This window comes from Onychostruthus taczanowskii, unplaced genomic scaffold (genome assembly GCF_017590055.1).
Source record: "Onychostruthus taczanowskii isolate IOZ18803 unplaced genomic scaffold, ASM1759005v1 scaffold53, whole genome shotgun sequence".
Lineage (NCBI taxonomy): Eukaryota > Metazoa > Chordata > Aves > Passeriformes > Passeridae > Onychostruthus > Onychostruthus taczanowskii.
The window spans coordinates 3,355,665-3,375,134 of NW_024502902.1; the positions used below are offsets into that span (position 1 = coordinate 3,355,665).

The 19,470-nt window shown below is 51.3% G+C and overlaps 2 protein-coding genes across 5 annotated transcripts in view; both read left to right on the plus strand.

Annotated features, from left to right (window-relative positions):
* Window positions 1-1,687, plus strand: part of CARD10 (caspase recruitment domain family member 10) — a 28,408-nt gene extending 26,721 nt beyond the window's left edge. For all 4 annotated transcript variants that reach the window (XM_041416932.1, XM_041416936.1, XM_041416935.1 and 1 more), the window contains 2 exons: window positions 556-671; window positions 882-1,687. In XM_041416932.1, the coding sequence (XP_041272866.1) occupies window positions 556-671; window positions 882-1,089 (324 nt within the window). In that variant the 3' untranslated portion in view covers window positions 1,090-1,687. The remainder of the gene's footprint in view (window positions 1-555; window positions 672-881) is intronic.
* Window positions 1,688-5,997: 4,310 nt separating this feature from the next.
* On the plus strand, window positions 5,998-16,487 carry MFNG (MFNG O-fucosylpeptide 3-beta-N-acetylglucosaminyltransferase). The gene is made up of 8 exons (XM_041416775.1): window positions 5,998-6,847; window positions 11,453-11,501; window positions 12,003-12,105; window positions 12,193-12,346; window positions 13,377-13,462; window positions 14,775-14,940; window positions 15,450-15,535; window positions 16,364-16,487. Exons 1-8 carry the CDS (start codon window positions 6,509-6,511, stop codon window positions 16,428-16,430), a joined length of 1,050 nt encoding a protein of 349 aa, XP_041272709.1. The 5' UTR covers window positions 5,998-6,508; the 3' UTR covers window positions 16,431-16,487.
* The last annotated feature ends 2,983 nt before the right edge of the window (window positions 16,488-19,470 follow it).

The window sequence follows — 19,470 nt, forward strand, 5'->3', positions numbered from 1 at the left end:
GAAGAGGGAGAGTGGTGTGGTGATAGAAAAGGAGCTGCTTGCTTGGGGGTTGTGTAATTTGGAGGGTGTTTCAGGTCGAGATGCTGTGGAGTTGTGGAGCAGCAGATAAGGACATTTCCCTGAGTCTCTGATGAGCTCAGATGAAATAAATGGGAAATGGGGATTTGTGGGAGAGGCAGTGGGACATGCCATACTCAGAAGTGACCTCCCTGCTCTCACATTCCTCATGTTCACCAAGGTGGCAGCAGCTCTGCTCAGGGCAGAAATGTGAGGCTGTGGGTGACAGCGATGACAAAGAGGATGTGAAGATGAGCTGTGGCTGAGAGAGGGGTCCAGTGAGCTCTTGGGTTGGATTGGCAGTGATGGAGTGGGTGACCCTGCTCTTTAATTCTCCCCTTTTCTATTGGCACTGTCCATAAATCTCACTTTTAATGGAATTAGTATTGGAAAAGCAATGATATTGCACAGTATGGGGTTTGATTTAATGTAACTGTCAGGGGCTGGGGTTATTTTTTCTCCATTTAAATCAGTAAATCTATTCAATTTCCTTTCCAGAATAAACACTGCCTGCTAGAGCTGGGAGTTGAGGGTGTGAGGGATCTAATTAAAAGTGAAATATACCCCATCGTTATCCATGTTGAGGTCACTGAGAAGAACGTTAGAGGACTCAGGTGAGGAAAAAGCGTGGCATGGATGGAGCATGTAACGGGAGGAGAGAGAAGCCTGGTCTCTGTTCAGAGACAGAACGGGATCAGGCGAGAGCACTGGGTGTGTGCGCTGGGCTTGGCGCTGCGAGGGGAGTAATTCCTTTCTGTACGTGGTGGTTTTGTCCCCCCATCTTGTTATACCCAGGGTGACATTTGTCCCTGTGTTTTCCATAGGACCTTGCTGGGGAAGGCGGGCCAGCGGGACTCGGAGGTGCTGAAGGTGTGCCGTGCTGTGGAGCGGGCTCTCCACACCCTGCCATGCTCCTGGGCCCCAGTGGAGCCCCACGCCTGGAGCCATGCCGAGGAGCTGCCCAAGGTGGTTCGTGGATGCATCTTCCAGGAGCAAACCCGCCCGCTGTGGATTGAGGAGGGCGATGACTGAGTGGGGGGGTGGCAGAGTGGCTGCTGCCACCTACTGTCCCCAAGAGCTGCTCTCAGAGGTCCCTACCTTCCCAAGCCCCTCCAGGTAGTGTGTTCTTCCTCCCTGAGGGGATGCTGGCAGCTAAGGCCCCCCAGGGTAGCATTTCTCATCCCCTTGAGGGCCGCCAAGAGCCAGGAAGTAACAGATAACAGTGCCTCCCCTGTCTGAGCTTTCTGTATTTCCTTGGAAAGACATCTTCCATCATGGTGGAAACCACCCCTGTGGGCTGTTCCCTGTCACCTTGGGCTGCCCTTGTACGTGGTCAGATTGACAGACAGGGAACGTAGGGGAGCTGTGTGGGATCAGGCTGCGTAGGAACATTTCTCACACAGATTTCAAGCTCTTGAGCTCTTCTCCTGTCACACCATCTCCCCTGCCCGGTGGCACCGTGTGCTCCGGGTCCTCTCTTCTCATCTACCTCGCCTCTGGCCCCATGGCACAGGGAGCATGGCTCATACACCCGTGACCCACTGAGGCTGGAGTGACACTAAGGTTACAACAAACCCTCGTTTTATAGGAGCTGTACTCTTTATTGCTTGTAAATTATTAATGGAGCCTTTCACTGGCAAACTGCCTGTAAAGGAGAATTAAATACCATTCATAATGGGAATGGGTGGCAGGCTGCGGGCTTGTGTGTTACTGGGGAGGTGTGGGTGATGCACGATGGGATATTTTTCTCCTCCTTCGGGTAAGACCCAACTGCCCAGCCCTCCAGGGGAAGGAGGGAGCACTGCCATTGCTCTTGTAGGGCAGCAAGAAGTGTGGGGAGAGGACAGGCTAAGTGTGCCACAGACTAAGTCTCCTCCCTTTTCTATTTGGCCCCTGGTTTTCAGTCTCTTGCTCTCCCCAGCACTGGTGTTGGTCAGGGTGCCTTAGGAAAGTCAGGGAAAAACTCACTTGAGTTTTGAATTGTGTCTGGCTGGGGTCCCTAGAGCTTTGCATCCCTCCATGCCCTGGTTGGCATGATGTGACAAGCCAGCTACCTCACCCTCCTGGGGGACAACAAGGAGACTGAGCCCAGCCATGCTGCTAGGAGAAAGGGGGACGGTGCCCCTGCAAGGTGGGCTCCTCACCCTGACATGGGGCCAAGAGTGGGTTCAGACTCTGGCAGGGGGAAGATGGAGGCTTTGGGTAGCCACAGCAGTGCTCACTTAGGCTGCATGGTCCTGAATCCTGTTATGCAGCCACCACTAGCAGATGCCATAGGAAAGGGGTGCCAGGATACCCACGCTGTGGAGAGGTGGTGGTTGTGGTGGTAGGTGGTCTTTCCTGAGGCATGCCAGAGGAAAATGAAGTCTGTGGCTCTGGGAGGCTTGGGGCTCTTGGGGCATGAGGTCAGGCAGAGCCTGCTGACGCTGGGGTCAGTGGGAGAAGATGGGCAACCAGCACCAGAGTCAGGTTCTCTGTGTCCCCCTTGCCCCTGTGGTTTGGCACTGCTGGTGTCATGCACTTGTGAAGCTCTGAGCAAAGATTAACTTGCAGATCTTCATGAGTCCCCTGTGAGGTGTTATTTCAGGCTCTAAACCAGTTGCCTGTGTCTTTTATGAGGACGAGAGTGAAAGGGGGAGGAAAGAAAATGAAGATTTTAACTTGCAGTCACTAAAATGTAGAGCAAAGTTCTCACTCTGCCCTGGAGCCATGCAGCTCTTCTCTCAGGGAAGGGGGAGCTGGCACACACAGGGCTCCAGATGAAAGCTCCCAAGTGGCATCCACTCCAGGGGATGCAGCCTGAGCATCCGAGCACAGCCAGTCCCCTGGGAGGGTGCTTGCCCTGCAGGCAAACAAAGTGTGATTCTTGTTGAGCTGATGAGAAGACAAGTCCCAAAACAAGTTCCCATTCACCCTGTCATGGATTTGGAGATTGGAATTTGCATCTTTGCTGCGGAAAAGCAGCATTTGAGTATTCAGGGAAAACACTATGTGTGAGACACTGTGACTCAGGGCTTCAAACTTCCTCGTGTCCCTGCTGGCACTGGGAACCAGCCCCAGCCCTATGGCCTGGGCTGAGGGGGGTTAAAAGCAGCCCCTCCACCTTGGATAGTCAGGCTGTGCTCCCAGCTTAGCCCTTGCTGCCCTCCCAAAGAATCACATCCCCCAGCACTTCCCAGCAACCACAGGGAAAGGGAGGCAAAGGGAGGCTGCTTAGAGGCAGGCTGGCACTGCCCAGCTGGCCAGGCAGCAGCAGCACTGCCTCCCCTGCTCCCAGGCTTCTTCCAGGTCAGGCTCTCCATCCAGCTTCTCTCCCTGAGGCTTTCAAAGTCCAGCTTTAACCTGTTATGGACATGGGTGAGAAGTGGAGCAGAGGGCTCCAAGACAAACATAAATGACCCTCTCTGCCCTGCATACCCCAGCCCACCTTTTTTTTTACCTCCTAGGGGGTAGCTGCTGCTTGGAGGAATGAGTCACAGGTTAGGTAACAGGCACAATGCAATTAGCAGCCCTGGGCACCAATTACCAGCTGTAACAGCCTTGTGCAAACCCCTGTAAAGAGTCACTGAGAGCAGGATTTCTCTCTCCAGGAGGGGGTTGTTGAGGTGGCACATGTGTCACCTTGGGAAGTCCACAGTGGACCCCTGCCCCAGCAGAATTTCCTGGCACCATGGTGTGTATGAGGTAGCTTTGAATTGTATTTGTAATGTCTTCTGGAGCCATCAGTACGGGGCCCTGCCTGTGCCCCACCTGTGCCTCCCAAATGATCTCCTAAGCCAGAGCTGGGAGGTGCTGCAGGATGCCTTGGAGCTATAGAAGCTTCCTTTACAGGTGCCTGAGGCTGCTGGCATGTGGCTGGAGCACTCAAGGAGGTTAATTTCTGGTTCAGGAGCATTGGCCAGCCATGTGAGCAATCCCAGTCACACCAGGTTCACATCCCTGCAGTAATGTAAGGCCTGAAGGTGAATGACTCCCCCCGTGCCCCAAATCAGTGTAAGAAAGCATTCAGTATTCAAAAGAATCTAAAAATAAAACCTGCAGGGACTCTCCAAAGGGGTATGGGAGAAGCTCTGGAGATGTTCTTTCTTCAGGGAAAGGCAGGAGTCTTTGAGACTTGGAGAAGTACAGGGGAGGAGGAAAGAGAAGTGGATTCAGTGGTTTCTTCCTCACAAAAGTAAAAAGTTGTAGCCAGGGACATGGGCAGAACAAAAGTGTGTCTGAGATGTGGAGAAACTGAGCACATGGGTTTAGCCCCACAGGAAGGTCTTCCCTGTGTGCCTGGGAAGTGCCTGTGGCTGGACACACGCTGGGATTGTGGAACAGAGGGACCCTGGCAGGCTGCCCTGCCTCTCTTCTAAGGTCCCATGATCTGACATGTGCATGGAGGGGGGTGTCCTTTTCCACATGGAGCCATTCCACACCCCCGCCAATTTTCCAGGGCCCCAACTTATTACTTTTTATTTTTATTTTTTTGGTATGCTGAGATGGGATGCCCACAGCTTGTAGCTCCCCGAGGAGGCGCTCTGATTTTGGCAGCTTATGTAGAGCACTACCATCCTGCTGTCCCCAGGCTTGCTGCACAGGGAAGCTGAGATGGGGGCATGGATATCATTCCCCCCTCCTGGGCTGGTTGTCCCTCTGGATGTCTCTGGCTACTCTATAAAGTAGCCTGCAGGTAGTGGGAAGGGGACTGCATGGTCACCTACCCCGTGTCTAACTGAATCAGCAAAAGCATGCAGCAATCTGTGGTGCTGACCCCAAAATTTCCCTTCCATGGTGGTCTCTGTCCTTGTCTCTATCCTCTGATATCCCTAACCCTTGCTGGCACCCAGAAGGCTGGAAGTAAAGGTGGCTCAGGGGAGACCAGTGGTGAAGGTGGGGGGTGAGAAAGGAGCTGGGGGTGCCACTGTGCTGCTGTGCCTGCAGGTCTCTGAGGCTGTCCACAGAGAGAGGACATTCCCTTTCCTTTCCCAGGGAAAGGGAAGCGACATCTTGGAGAGCACGAAAGCCACAAGGGACAAACAGATGAGCTTAGCCCTGCTGCAGGGGGCAAGGCCCTGGGTGGGATATAAACTCAGCAGTGACACTGCACCCCCACCCTGTGCTCCCCCAGAAGTGTTCAAGGCCAGGTTTGATGGGGCTCTAAAACAACCTGGTCTAGTGGAAGGTGTCCCTGCCCGTGGCCATGGGCTTGGAACTGGATGACCTTTAAGGTTCCTTCCAACCCAAGTCATTCTGTGATTCTACAGCTGGAAGGGAGGCAGTACACCCTTCCTCATGCTTTTGCTTGCTGCTGCACCTCTTCCTGTGAGTGTCACTGGTTCTGCAGCCACCTGGGCAGTAGAATGTCCTTGGATATCCTGGTGGGGGTTGCAGGGCTGGAGACAGAGGAAAAGGGACCTTCTGGAGCAGAGTCATGGTTTAGGGAGATGGATATCAGAAGTGGGGGTCACACCCCAGCTTGAGACTCGGGTGTGGCAGCAGGAGGGACAGCAGGGAACACATGATCCTGCTTTGGGGCAAACTGGGACTAAAAGGCAGGGGCAGCAACCCAGACCTGTATCCATAGGAAAAGTTTGGGGCTGAGGGAGTTCGGGGGGTAAATCGTTCTTCGCAAGAACCACAGAGGACCCCGCACCTTAACTCCACCAGAGCCCACATCAGTGTCACCGTCCCCTCCTCTCTCAAGAGCAGCGGCATGAGCAGGGCTGTCACAGAGAAGCGGGGACATCAGTCAAGCAACAGGTTTGTCCTCCCAGTTTGTCACCTTGCGGGTCTCCCAGCGCGGGGATTCCCTGGTGAGCCAAACCCGCTGTCAGACGCAGGCATCCCCCTTCTCCATCCTGCCTCCCGGGGCTGGCGCCCCGCCCCGTGCCCGGAGGCGGGACCGGGGCTGGCGGGGCCGGGGCTGCCCGGAGCCGGGGCTGCCAGGACCGGGGCTGGCAGGAGCGGGGCTGGCAGGAGCGGGGCTGCGGGAGGGAGCAGGTGCCGGGCAGCCCGGCCGCATGCTGCCCGAGCCGCTGGCTCACCTCTGTGCGCAGGTGGCTTCTGATGCCTTCGCTCAGGACTTCCCACTCGTGGCTCTGATGTCCTTTGCCGCCCCCTCGACACCCAGCCTGGGATGCTGGCTTTCCTCCTGGCAGGCTGTGCCAGCCACGTGCCGTCGCCTCGGAGTGTTTTCCAGTCGTGTGTCCCTGCCTCGCTGGGTCTTTGAGCTCTCCGTAGTCTGAAAATCCCCCCTGCTTCAGCGGGATCCTTCAGCTCTGCCGAGTCTTTGGCTTCCTGGTCTTTGGCCACCCTGTTCCTTGGCCACATCTGTTCAGACCTTGCTCTTGACTAAGCTTGTCCCCTTGGAAGCTTCGAGAAGAGCAGTCAGCATCACGCAGAGGTGCGGGCAGAGCTTGTCCTGGCTCAGTAGGATACGGGCTGCAGCAGGAGCGGTTTGGGAGCCATGGGCCGTCGGCTCATCCGTGGTGTCTCTGGGGCCGCAGTCTTCCTTGCCAGCGTGGCTCTCCTCTCCATGCGGCACCGTGGGGCTCGGGAAGCAGCTCAGTACCCAGGGATCGGGGAGGGGATGCTGGAGAAGCCAGAGCAACAGAGCGAAGGGAGCCCAGAGGGAGCTGCTGGCAGGGGGAAGAAGGACCTCAGACTCCATGCGCCGCGGGTGTACAGGACTGAGGGAAGCCTGACGCTTGGGGACATTTTCATAGCTGTGAAGACAACCAAGAGGTTTCACCAGAGCAGGATGGAGCTGCTCCTGGACACGTGGATATCCCAGGCCAGCGAACAGGTGAGTGTGTGGATTCTGACTGGAGAGAAGGTGTTAGTAATGGGGTAGGCATGGGGTGTCTGGGCAAGAGGATAAAAACTAGGGGAAGGGGAGGCTGGGCACTGTAGTGCCCCTCAGTACTTTGTCTCATTTTCTCTATTTCACACTTCACATTCAAAGGGAGATGCTATTCAGCAAAATGTTTCATCGGTAGCTGCTTCCTGGGAAAGGCTGGTGAAGATGCCATACCAGACTGAGTGCACAGACCATCCTGTGTCTGTATGAAATGGTGGCTTTCCATTTCTCCTAGTGCCATGAGTTTGTTGGGTTTGGAACTGACAGGCTCCCCTGGCCCTTTGTCAGGATGCCTACACTGTGCCTGGGCACCCATTGCCCTGGAGAGGTGCAGTGCAGTGGGCAAAAGAACAAGGCAGGCAGGCTCCTGGAGGACCTCCTGTAGTTAGCCCTGCTCACCCCCAGCGTATCAGCACAGTCCATACTTCTTGGGCAGATGCTTTCATGTGCATGATCTTGAAGTAATGCGGGTGTATTTTTGACTTTTTATTTTTTCCTTTTTTTAAACTGGGGACCCAATGTTTCCATCCTTTGCTAAAACAGTTTGGATAGTTTCCTTCCTGCTGGAGAAACTGATGTGGGGCACCACATTAGTGGTGCTGTGCAGGCTGGATTACTGGTGGGCAGCAGTACTCCCCAGAGCCCCGGTGCTTTTTCCTCCCTCGCAGAGCTGCTCCTCAAGAAAGAAGAAATCCTGTGGCTGCCCTGAAGGGTGGTTTTTTTTGCCTCTGCCTGTGTGTGATGGGTGCCTGTGAGGCAAATTCAGGCCCCAGTGAGGAAGGGGGACGGGGGCGGAGGTGCTGGGTAGGAGAGCGCCTGAAGCACTGCGGGGTTTTCTGGGTAAGGGTGGTTTTCCACTTCATGGTGCTGCAACTGTCTGGTCTGCTGCGGTCGTCACAGGAAGCCATGTCCTATTTTGAGCACGCTTCCTCTCCTGGCTGCGTGTCCCTCTCAGCGTCTGAGATGCCCTGCTTCCTCCTGCAGATGTGCTTCTCCTCTCCAACCAGCTCCAGCCCAGCAGCTCCTTGGAGAAACCAAACCCAACCAGTGGCTGCACTGGCATTAGGATATTGCTCACGGGGGGCCTTCCCAGAGGGTTTTTAAGGGGGAATTCACCTGTCCCTCCTTTGTTTGACAAATCAGTGCCTGGCCATTCTGCTGATGACAGGAATTAGGTACTAGCTCCCCAGACTCATCTGATCCCCTCTGGAATGCAAGTGATGTCCAAACCTTGGAAGAGGTGCTGAATTTTCCATGCTGCTGCCAGCCTCCAGAATTCTACACAGACTGAGCAGAAAAATAGGAAGGAAGGGGTATAATGGGAGTGTCACTCATTTTTAAACAGAGTTTTTTCAGTGTTGTCAATTTTTGTTGCAAGCTCGATATTTTCCTTCCCCCTCCTAAATTTTCTGTGTTTTTCTTCTTCTTTTTTACGAAATGGCTTTGAGGGAAGGGGAGTGGGAGCAGAAAGAGAGGTAAAGAGAAGTACATGAAAGTCAAAAACTTTTTTTTAATATATTCCTGCTTAAGGGTTTTTTTTAAAGTTTACAGGAAAGGGTTAGTTTTGAAAATTTGACAATATAGAAAACCTCTCTTAGCAAAAAAAGAGACAACTTTCAATTTGCAAAGGACATTCAGTTGTTGTGGGGACAGGAATAGTGCACCAGACCTCCTATTACTGAGTCCTTATGGACAGACAGGCTTTAGGAATCAGTCCTGGAGAAATGTAGGTCTCAGAAGTCCTGATGTGCAGAGGCTGCCTTCTCCTAGGGCTGGTCCAGCATATTACTGTCTCACTTGCCCTTAATCATGGCCAGAGACCAATTCAGTGAGTGTTTCTCCACCAGCAGCCAGCAGGGAAATTTTACCAGCTGGCTGTGTTGCTGATGCCTAGCTTGGCTTCAGAGCTGGATACCTGCATGCTTTCCTCCTGGAGGAAGCAACCCAGACCTCCCAGGTCAGGTTTAGGTGACTGTAACAGGAGGCAGGAACAGCTGCGGTTTTGATGGCAAGGACAGACTGTATGGGAGCTGAATTAAAAATCCTCTGTGTTGGACTCTGTTGGGGTAGAAAATACCTCTGTTTAATCTGAAAATGCTCTGTTTAATCTGAAGAAATGCAGTTGGTGAGAGATGGGGAAGTGTGAGATGGGCACTCTTTGCTGGACCATGCTCTGCCTCATGAGAACTGATCCATGACAAACTTCCCACTGGAGATTGATGTGAAAGCCATTTTTGTGAAAGGCCTTTTCCTCAGCAGAAGCTTAATCTAAATACAAGTGTGGGTTCTGATGATTATTTAGCTGGGCAGAATCTTGGAGTGACTTACACTCCTGGCCCCAGTAGTTTTCATGGAGATAAGTCCAGCTTTCTGGTGTGGTTTGGTAACGTGAACTATTTTTAGCACTTCCCCTCCTTTTAGAAGCCCACACATCCAGCCAATTGGAAGGAAACCTTTGAATGGCCCATCCTGAATTGGCTTTCAGATTTTGAGTGATGTGAACGCACCTCAGATTTTCAATCTGTTGTCTGTGCAGGACACAACAGTAATCCTCTGATGAGTTTGCATTTTGGAGAGGGTTTCTTCATAGGGAAATATACCCTGGGAGCTTAGGCGATGAACATGGCCCTGGATTGTCAGGTTCCACATCTTTATTCCCTTTTCCTAGTTTTTTATGGCTAGGCTATTTCCCCAATTTGGGGTGAGGAGGTCTCAAAGTCCAGTGTTTATCCATTGCCTGGGCTCTTCTGTTCATGAAGAGGTGCCAGGAAAAAGCTGTTTGACACAGTGGCTCCATATCACTGCTCACCCTGCTGTCCAGCAGACATCCTTTCCTACACAGACGTCTTCTCCACTCCAGAATGGAGGGATACTTGCTGTGCTTCATCTCTGGCAGCAACTGCTGTGCCAGGTTTCCCACCCTCAGGTATGTGAGGGATGGTGAGATGAGGATGGAGGCAGCTGCATGTGCTGTTGTGATCTTTTGCACTTCTTGAGCACAGCCAGATGTGCCATGGAGATCGGAGTTTGAAAGTGCGAGAAAAATTGGACTTGCCTGGTCCCCACACTCATATTTTCCTTTTCCCAGTTATTTTGGACAGTCTGGTGTTGCCTGTGGTGACAGTGTACTTTCATCCTTGGGTTCCACAGGAACATGTTGGATGTCTGCAGAAAAAACCCTAACATTTCTCATATTGCATCAAGAGAAAATTGGGAACCTCAGAATATTTTTACAAGTATAAACTTTGGAAAAGATGCATCTTGCTATTTTAAGTCAATCAAATGTGATGTTTGTTAGACACGTGATATCAAGTTGGTTTTATATCTGTAAGCAAGTAATTTCCAGCAACAATATTTCTTGGGATTTTTTTTTTAAATGTCAGAAAGTTTCAACGGCTTCAGATTTTGCTTTTCTTAAGATGAAAATATTTGCCATAGTGGAAATTTCTGACTCTGACATGCTGGCAAGGGAAATCCCGTGCTGCTGACAATCCGTGCCTTGCCTGAAGGTTGTGATATGGTCCCCTGACCCAGAGCAGTTCCTTTACCTGGGATTTGGCTAATTGCTGCTTGTCACATGATCCCCTTGGAAGTGGTTTTAACTGGGAGACTTCACTGGTGGGGTGGGGTAGGAATGTGTGCCTGCTCCATTGCTGCATCTCAGCTCTGCGAGGGTAATTCACTGAGTGCTGTAGCTCATCCATCTGAGATCAGGAAACCATCCTGCTGTCTCTGGTTCAGCCAGGTATCTCTGAGGGTCCTTCACTGCCTTATTTTCACGTACAGGACATTTCTCCTGCTGTGTCCTCTAGATAGGGGTATATCTCCCAAATGCTGGGTGGGGGGAGATGTAGAGACTCGTGTCTACCTGCCAGAGTCTTTGGGAGCAGTGATGGCTCCTGGAGCTGTTGTCTGCCTGCCTTGTTCCCTTTGTGCCTGCGCAGGTGCTGTGTTTAACCAGCCTGTGGGCAGCTGGTGGGGAGACTGTTTATGGCTCGCGACTCCTTTTTCATTTCATGAAAGCTCATTTTCTGCCTGAGGAAAGCTTTTCTCCACCAGCTCTGATCCTCGCCTGGCTCTGAAGAGGGGGAGATGTGCCACATAATGGCAGCAAGGGGGATTAGAGAAGCCTGGGAGTGGAAGAGGAGGAGGAGGAGGGGGCAGAAAGTGGCAGGGGGCTGTGCACACTTCACACACAAGCAGATGTTCTTTTACCCCAAACGTCATTTAACCACAATGCTTTAATTTTTCTACCACTGACACCTAATCCAGGGTTACCTCGCCCCCTCGCTCAGTGTCATGGGTCCCCTGTTCCCAAGGCAGTGGCATGGGGGTGAAAATAAAGCCACACAAGTACTGATGGTTGTGCCCTGCAGGAAGGGGGAGCACAGCCGTCCTTCTGTTCATCTGCTGCCTGGGAGTGGGCACAGCAGCAGAGGATGGAGTGGGGTAACCATGTCAAGTGTGTCTGGCTGTGGGAGGAAGAAGTGGGCAACCAGGAAAATCACCAGCTCCATCCCTGAGAGTAATCTCTTTTCATTGTTTCCCCAGACCTACATCTTCACTGATGAAGAAGATGGTGCCTTGAAAAAGAGAATGGGTAATGACCTATCCTATGACACCACCTTCAGCCCCTGAACTGTCCTGGCCTTGAGAGGGGGTCTGGTGTGAGGGCTGGCTGTCCTGCACCAGCACTCCCCATTGAAACACATCCTTTGCTGTGTCCTGTGATAGTGATGATTTGGTGTGGTTGGCTTACCCCAGGGCATGCAGCCGACTGGAGGCAGGGTGCTGTCTGCTTTAAAGCATCCATGGGTAGAAGCAGCACATGACAGAGCCCCACAATCTCTGCATCATGGTTGGCAGTGGGCAGGGTGGACATGTGGGTGGCAGGCGTCCTAGTCTTGGCCAAGTTGCTTGGCTCTGTCCATGTTTCATTTCCTGGTAAGGGGAGGAGTGGAACCCGTGTCTCCATGGGCTTGGATGCCTTCTGGGGAGCCATGAGGAGACTGTCTGTGAACAAACCCCTTCCCTCCTGCCCAGATGTCCTCCCTGTGACCGTGCAAAGTGCGCTGGCTCTGAGCTTTCCCTCCTCTGGCAGGTGGCCATGTGATCTTCACCAACTGCTCTGCCGAGCACAGCCACCTGGCCCTGTCCTGCAAGATGGCTGCAGAGTTCGACGCCTTCCTGGCCAGCGGCCTGAGGTGAGGCAGGGCTGCCGTGGGGGGACCCCCGAGAGCAAGAGGCACCCTCCTTACTGCAAGCTTCTTGTGTCTTCCTGTCTGCCCCAGCTGGTTTTGCCACTTGGATGATGACAACTACCTGAACCCTCGGGCGCTCCTGAAGCTCTTGTCCTCCTACGCAGAGACGTGGGATGTTTACCTGGGCAAACCCAGCCTGAACCGACCCATCTGGGCCTCCGAAACGCTGCCAAACAACCAGACGGTACAGCCTGTGGCAGTGGTGGTGGGGTGGGGGCAATGGGTTGTTTTGGTGCTCTGGCTCACATTTGACTGGTTTAACCCCAGCCATCAGCCAAGCCCCATGCAGCTGCTCACTTACTCTCCCACCAGAGGGAGTGGGGAGAGAATTGAAAGGGCAAAAGGTAGAAAGCTCGTGGGTTGAGATAAAGACAGGGAAAGCAAAAGCCATGTACGCAAGCAAAGTAAAACAAGGAATTAAATCACTGCTTCCCACGGGCAGGCAGGTGTTCAGCCACCTCCAGGAGAGCAGGGCCCCATCACGTGTAATGGTGACTTCGGAAGACAAACACCATCACTCGAAATGTCCCACCCCTTCCTCCTTCTTCCCACACTTTATATACTAAGCATGGTGTCATATGGTCTGGAAAATCCCTTTGGTTGGTTGGGGTCACCAGTCCTGGCAGTGTTTCCTCACAATCTCCCTTGCACCCCCAGTTTCCTCACAAATGTGGCAGTAGGAAAGCAAAAAAGGCCTTGGCTGTTGTGTAAACCCTGCTTAGCAATAACAAAAATATCTCTGTATTGTCAAGTTGTATTCAGCACAAATCCAAAACACAACCCACACCAGCCACGGTGAAAAAACTTAACTCTACTCCAGCCAAAACCAGCACTGTATTGCAAGGAGAGACAGGTCCCAAGAGGAATGGCAACAGCTGAAAACTTGCCATCTTGTCTAAACATGGCTGTAGGTGTTGACTAAATTTGATCATCCAAGGGGCAGAGTCCCACGTTGCTGCTCTCCTTTGGGTACATGTCTGACAGGACAAAAGCCTGCCCTAGGCACCCCACCTGTTGCTGCCAGCAGGAGCAACTGGCTGTTCCAGTTATGAGGAAGTGAAAATCCATGCTGTACTGCTAGCAAGTCCTTCCTCTGGGCAGCAGTCACGGGGCTGTGTTTGTCCTGCCATCAAAGCTGGGTTTCCAGCATTCCCAGCTCTTGGAGTATGGTATTGTCTGAGCCTCTGCCATTGATTTTCTCTGGTTCTCTCCAGAAATCTGTGCACTTCTGGTTTGCCACAGGAGGGGCTGGCTTCTGCATCAGCCGCAAGCTGGCAAGGAAGATGGTGCCCTGGGCCAGGTGAGCTGGGGAGTGTGGGAGCCTTTGGGGATGAGAACATGGCTGCACATTAATTCCTGGCTGTGTCAGACCTGGATTTGTGCATGTGGTGTTTGCAGAGGTGCAGAGTGCCACGTGCTGCATGTCTGCAAGATGTGAGACTGCAGGAAGGATGTAGTGGGTGGGTCTGCCAACTGTTTGAAAACTGGCAAGAGCAGGCACCATCAGTAAACATGGTCACAGGATGATGCACTCCTCTCTCCCCTCTCCTTAAGGCTCTGGTTACGCCCCTCACTCCTTCCCATCCCTTTCAGCTTCGTCTGACTATCTGTCTGACTATCTCAGCTTTCCATCTGCCTATCTCATCTCCCTTTCATCTGCCTCTTTCCAGCTTTCCGTACCTCCCTCCTGAGCTAATTTTCTGTTCCCTCACCCCAAGCCCTCTTTGGTTTCTCAGGTGTCCACTGTCATTCCTCAGCTTGATGCTTGGAAAACAGAGGAAGGTCCCAAGGTCGTGTTATCCCAGCCTAGAACAAGATGATGCCCTAGGTTATACCACAGGCACGTACACTGGTGGGCATTGGCTGTGCCTTAACCAGCCTTACCCAGATCTGAGCATTCCCAGAAGGACAGATCTGATCCACACCAGGTGGCTGCTTTAGTGAAATGCCATTATAAGTGTTTTATGGTAGACCCAGTCAAGAGGATGATCTGTGATCTGGGGTAAAGTCAAAGTGGCACAGATGGACTATGCCTAACCTGACATAAAGTCTGCCACTACTGTTTTTAAAGTGCTTAAAACACATTTCAGTTTTCTGGGGGTTGTTGAAGTGGACAGCACTTCATACTGTGTAAATAATTCCAATTCCAGAAGCCTTAAAATTGGATTTAGACTGTCATCAGAAGGTGGCCAAGTATGTGGTGTTACATTGCAGTAGATGGCTTATCCAAGCTGCATGTCCTGTTTTTACTTCTCCCTGGACCTGGCCATGTGCTCCCACTGTTTCTCTTGTGATGGCTTGTCTGACTCCCCAGGGGTGTCCCCAGACCCCCCAGGCCCCTCAGTGCACTTCACCAAACATGTGGAGAAGTGACTCAGAGATGTCTGTCAGCTCTCTGCATCAACTTCCCAAGGACCTGGATTATGTATCAGGGTCAGCATGGCTGGGAATGGTGAAAGAGCAAGCCCGTTCCTGAGTACGTGCAGGCAGAACTCAGGGGTTTCTTGCCTAGTTACAGAATTTACTCTGGTTTTCAGTAATCTCCTGCCCAAGTGAATGCCTACATCTGCCCCTACCCTTTTCCTAACCCATGGAGCCCTACTCTCTTCCAGTGGCAGGAACTTCCTGAGCACTTCCGAACTCATCCGCCTGCCGGATGACTGCACCGTGGGTTACATCATCGAGTGCAAAGTCGGTAGGCAGCTGATTCCCAATGCACTCTTCCACTCCCACCTGGAGAACCTGCAGCTCATCCCCACCTCTCAGCTCCTGCAGCAGGTGAGGAGGGGAGAGGAAGCAAGAGGGAGGTGTGTGAGGAAGGAGGAGTGGAAGGAGGCTTGCAGGCACGTTGTTCCACTGATGGCAGTGATGTGCATTGAAACAACCATCTGCTCTTCTGGGGAGGCTTTCCTGACAAATGCATCTTTGAAATAAGGAGCAGATGTTGCCTGCAGCGCAGTTGCCAGTAACAGTGCCCTGGGATCATTGGTGGGGAGCACACGTAGGGGGAGTGATGGGAGGATTGAGGGCATCCCTGAGAGAATGTGGCACAAGGACAAGCAGAAATGATGATTGATTGGGAAAGGACCTTTGACATGGCACTCTCTCTGCCTTGCAAAGGACTAGGAGGGTGGACCATCATGGGAAGGAAGACAGGAGAGATGTGGAAGGCAGAGGCTAAGCCAGCAGAGAAAGAGCTAGAATTGGAGTTTTTGTCAGCCACAGCAAATTCCTTGCTCCTGAACTCATCTCATTCTCCCTACTCCATTCTCACCACTGCTTTGTAGGTCACCCTCAGCTATGGTGTGTTTGAGAACAATCTCAATGTCATTGAGCTCAGCGGTCCCTTCTCGCCCCAGGAGGATCCCTCAAGGTATGGGGCATGAGTGCTCTGGGTGTTGCTGCTGTGTGAGCCCTCAGCAGCAGGCTGGGAGGGGGAGGCAGCCCAATGGGGTGCAGGAGGGTTAGAGGGAGGGTCAGGAACCTTATAGTCACATGGCTTATTAGGTGAGGGGCACCCCAGCATTAAGCTATTTGTGAACGCTTATAAATGTTGCAAACTTTTTTGGGTGAGTGGGAAGAAATGAAGCATTCAAAACATTTTATTTGGACAATGCCGAAGCCAAAAGTATTGCTGTTTATTTCCCATTTTGAGGCTGAGCAAGCTAACCTTTTACCTCAGGGACAGGAACAGAAATGTTCTTTTAAACTCAGGAAAGGAAATTCTGCTTGTTTTTTCATTTTATGCTTTGCTGAGAAAACTGAAGGGAAAAAAGAAAAAGGTTCACTTCAGGCTGACTGCAAACAAAACTGTTCTTTGATTTACCTTCTCCTATTTGAGTGAACAAACCTAAAGTTGTTATTTGCAGAGCATGAGTAGGAAGATCCTGGCTGGAGATAGGAGGGGTGGGAAGCAGCAAGGTGATGAAAAGAGCATCAGCAGAACCATGTAGCAGGGGCTGGTGCAGTGCCCATCTCCCTGCTCGTGATCAGGGTGAGCTGTGGGCTTGGGCTCCATGGGCCAGAGTTGGATTTGGGTATCAGAGGAGGCTTTGCTGAGAAAAGACAACCATTCCTGAGCTCTGTGGTGCAGGGTGGGTCCCTGATGTGGAATGGGGCATGAGGGAGAGGTCTTCCGTCTTTTCGCTGTGTGCTGCTGTAAAAACTGTCCTCTGACCTTACTTTGCTTTCTCCCCAGCAGGTTTCGATCCCTCCACTGCCACCTCTATCCCAACACCTCCTGGTGCCTGCAGGCTGTTGGCTGGTGATGCCTGAGCATCAGCTGCAGCAGATCCAGGTGACACCTGTTCACCTGTAGGGAGTGGGACACTGAAGAAGCTAGGTGCTCCCAATTTCACCTTCACTCTGGTGGTCTTGGTGCTCTATGATGGCTTTCTTGGTCCTCACTCAATACTGGTCTGGTCAGAGAGAGAGACAAGGTCTGATCCAAAGATGGATAAGATGGGCTGGACACATGAATGAGCTTCTCATCTGAGCTGGGATATGTGCAAGGGATGGGAGTAGTATCCTTCTGAGCAGATCAAGGATTGGATAGTGACTGCTGGGCATCTGGGTAGAGATGAGGACTTGCTGCTGCTGCTCTGTGCCCTGGCTGCATCTTGCTGGACTAGAAGGGCTCTGTGTGTGCATAACTGGTGTCCAGCTGCTGGTGGACGGCAGCATGTCATGGCTCCAGGCTCTCTGAGCAGGGCCTCTTCCTCCATATCGGTGCTTTCTGTACTGCCCACACTCCCCAGCCACAGACATGCTGAGTCTCTGCATAGTCAAAGTCTATAGAAATGGAAAATGTGACCATTTTTGGGCTGAATGAATCCTGGAAAAGCATAGTCCTTGCTCAACAGAGGAGAGATGGGCAGTAAGTACAAAGAATCAGGAATCCCCTGCTCTGCTGGGACACACGAGAGGGCATGGACTAAGGGAGCCAGGGGGAAACTGAGTGAGATGGGGATGGTTCCCGCATTGAATGTTGAAGGTTTGATCTTGTATGGTGCTGCATTATTCCTCTCCTTTTACCTTCTTGATGTGGGGTCAGGATAATCTCTTGCTCTAATTACTGACCTGTCGTCTGAGATTAGAGTCCAGCTCCTATCTGTGAGAAGAGACATAAAGGATTAGAGCTGGCTGAAAGAGAGGAGGAAGGAAGAGATGGAGAAGGAGTGCTCAGGAGTGGATTAGAGGTTACAGCTTTGTAATCTTTTCTGTCCCCAACCAAAAAAATTAAGTCATGAAGGAATGGAAACAGCAAGGCAAAGAGCTTTTTATCTCTGTGGGGCTTCCCTCCAGATGCCAATAGGAGCTTTCTGCCTTCCTGCTCTCCCTGCTGAGCATAACAGGGGGAAGGAGTGGACCCAAATAGGTTACAGGCTTTCTGGCATGTTTGTGAAGGGTCCTTTTCTCAATACAGTGCCCGGTGTGAAAACTGGGCAATGGTCCTTGCTGGGGAATGAACTTGGGCATCATTTTGTCCTTGTACACACAGTTAAGTGGCTGGGGGAGGGTTTTGCAGAGAAACCTGGAAGGCAGAGAGGCTGTTTTAAATGGCAGGTGGTGCCACAAACAGGTATTTTTCTTTAAAGAGTATTTCAAAACAGACTGCTTGGATCTGTGAGAGATCCTGTAATCTCCAGATGAAAGGACAAATGCCCTTTCTCTAAAGAGCTGCTCAGCTTTGATGCTGCTGATGTGACTAAGCCTGCTGCTGGTGGGCTGCAAGAGCCAAAGGCAACTGTCACTATGGCTTTGCCGTTTTGAAAACTGGCCACTCTGTCACCTCCTTCCACCCCCAAGCACCAGCATATCCTACACAGTGCACACAAAGTTTAAAGGAAAGGCGTCAGAAAGACCTTCCACCTCTGAGAAGGGGGATCTAGAAAGGAACGAGCACTTTAATTTCTGAAAAAAACAGAAGGCAGGAGCCTGCAGAGCTGTTTTCCAACCTGGCTGTTCTTACTGGTATTTAGTCAGCTTGTGTAGCAGCACACAGTCTTGCTTTCTTCTGTTGCACCTTTGAAGTAGAAGTTCATCCTGAGCAGGCACAGGAGCAAGCTGAGGCCAGTGACCATTCCTTGAGTTGTGGAAAGCCCTTGGCTATGCCAGCCAGGAATCCACGTGGCACAAAACAGGGACACAGCTATTGGAAGAGGGATGCAGCACCCAGAAGTCCTGCCCCACAGGACTAGTGGTTTGGGCATGACCAGAAGATGAAATACGGTTTTGTGAGAAGAAATGAGTCTTCAAGAGAAAACTACACTACTTGGATATATCATTTTTCCCCATTCAGATTTTCAGCTGATGTTAATAGAGACTTTGAGTTAAAAAGCTGGTCCTGGCTGTAGATGTCCTGGTGGCAATCAGAGCAAAATGCGATTCATGTGAGGAAACTGGTAGAGCAGCCTCACTTCCCTGGGATAAAAGCAAAGCAGAGAAACCAAAAGCTTGCTTTGGATCCTGGCTTCAGTGGTCTGAATTGACCTGGTGCCTTTTGCATGGCTGAAGATCAGATGTTTAATGGGTTGAATCCTTGAGTGGCTGCATGGGGACCCGTTTAAGACTGGGTTTCGTTGCTGGAGCAGTTAAGTGCCACTTTTGTGGAAAATGTCTTGTCTCATAAGGAAACAGAACAGATGAGAAGATGTCTGGGGCAGGGCATCTCTTGGGCCGTAGAGAAATGAATGACAGAAAAGTCCTGCTATGCCTGTGACGACAATACACTGGAAAGAAAATAGCTTCTGAGTTGACAAAAGAAACCAGGTTTTCTCTAAGAACAGAGAGACAGCTTAATGGGATGCTCACCGCATGAAATCTGATCAACGTTAAAACATGAGTTAAAATTAGTTTCAGGAATGGTTCCTGTCCCTGGGGCTTGCTGTCAGATATTGTGGTTTTACAGTCTCATTTTCCTAGTTTATTAAAATGTTTAGCTGCTTGGGAAAATAAGAAACAATCTCAAGTGAAACTTTTCAGGGGGCTGTCTTCTTTTATTCTCTTTCTCTTGATGTAACAAAGATTTTGGAAAGATTCTGCTGGGTCTATTAAATTTGTATTTTTTTCTTTTTTAAAAAATTTTTAATATCTCTACCTCATACTTCATTTTCTTATTGCAGGAAAAAAAAACCACCAAACCCTCTCCCAAGAACGAAAAGGAATGGAGTCATGGTCTTTATATTTTACTGGGAATAATGGGGTCAAAGTCAAGGGTGTTGGCATGACCCTACTGTTGTACAACATTAAGTGTAGTTCAAGGTTTCAAGTACAGACACCTCTGCCTGCCCAAAACCATAGCAACCA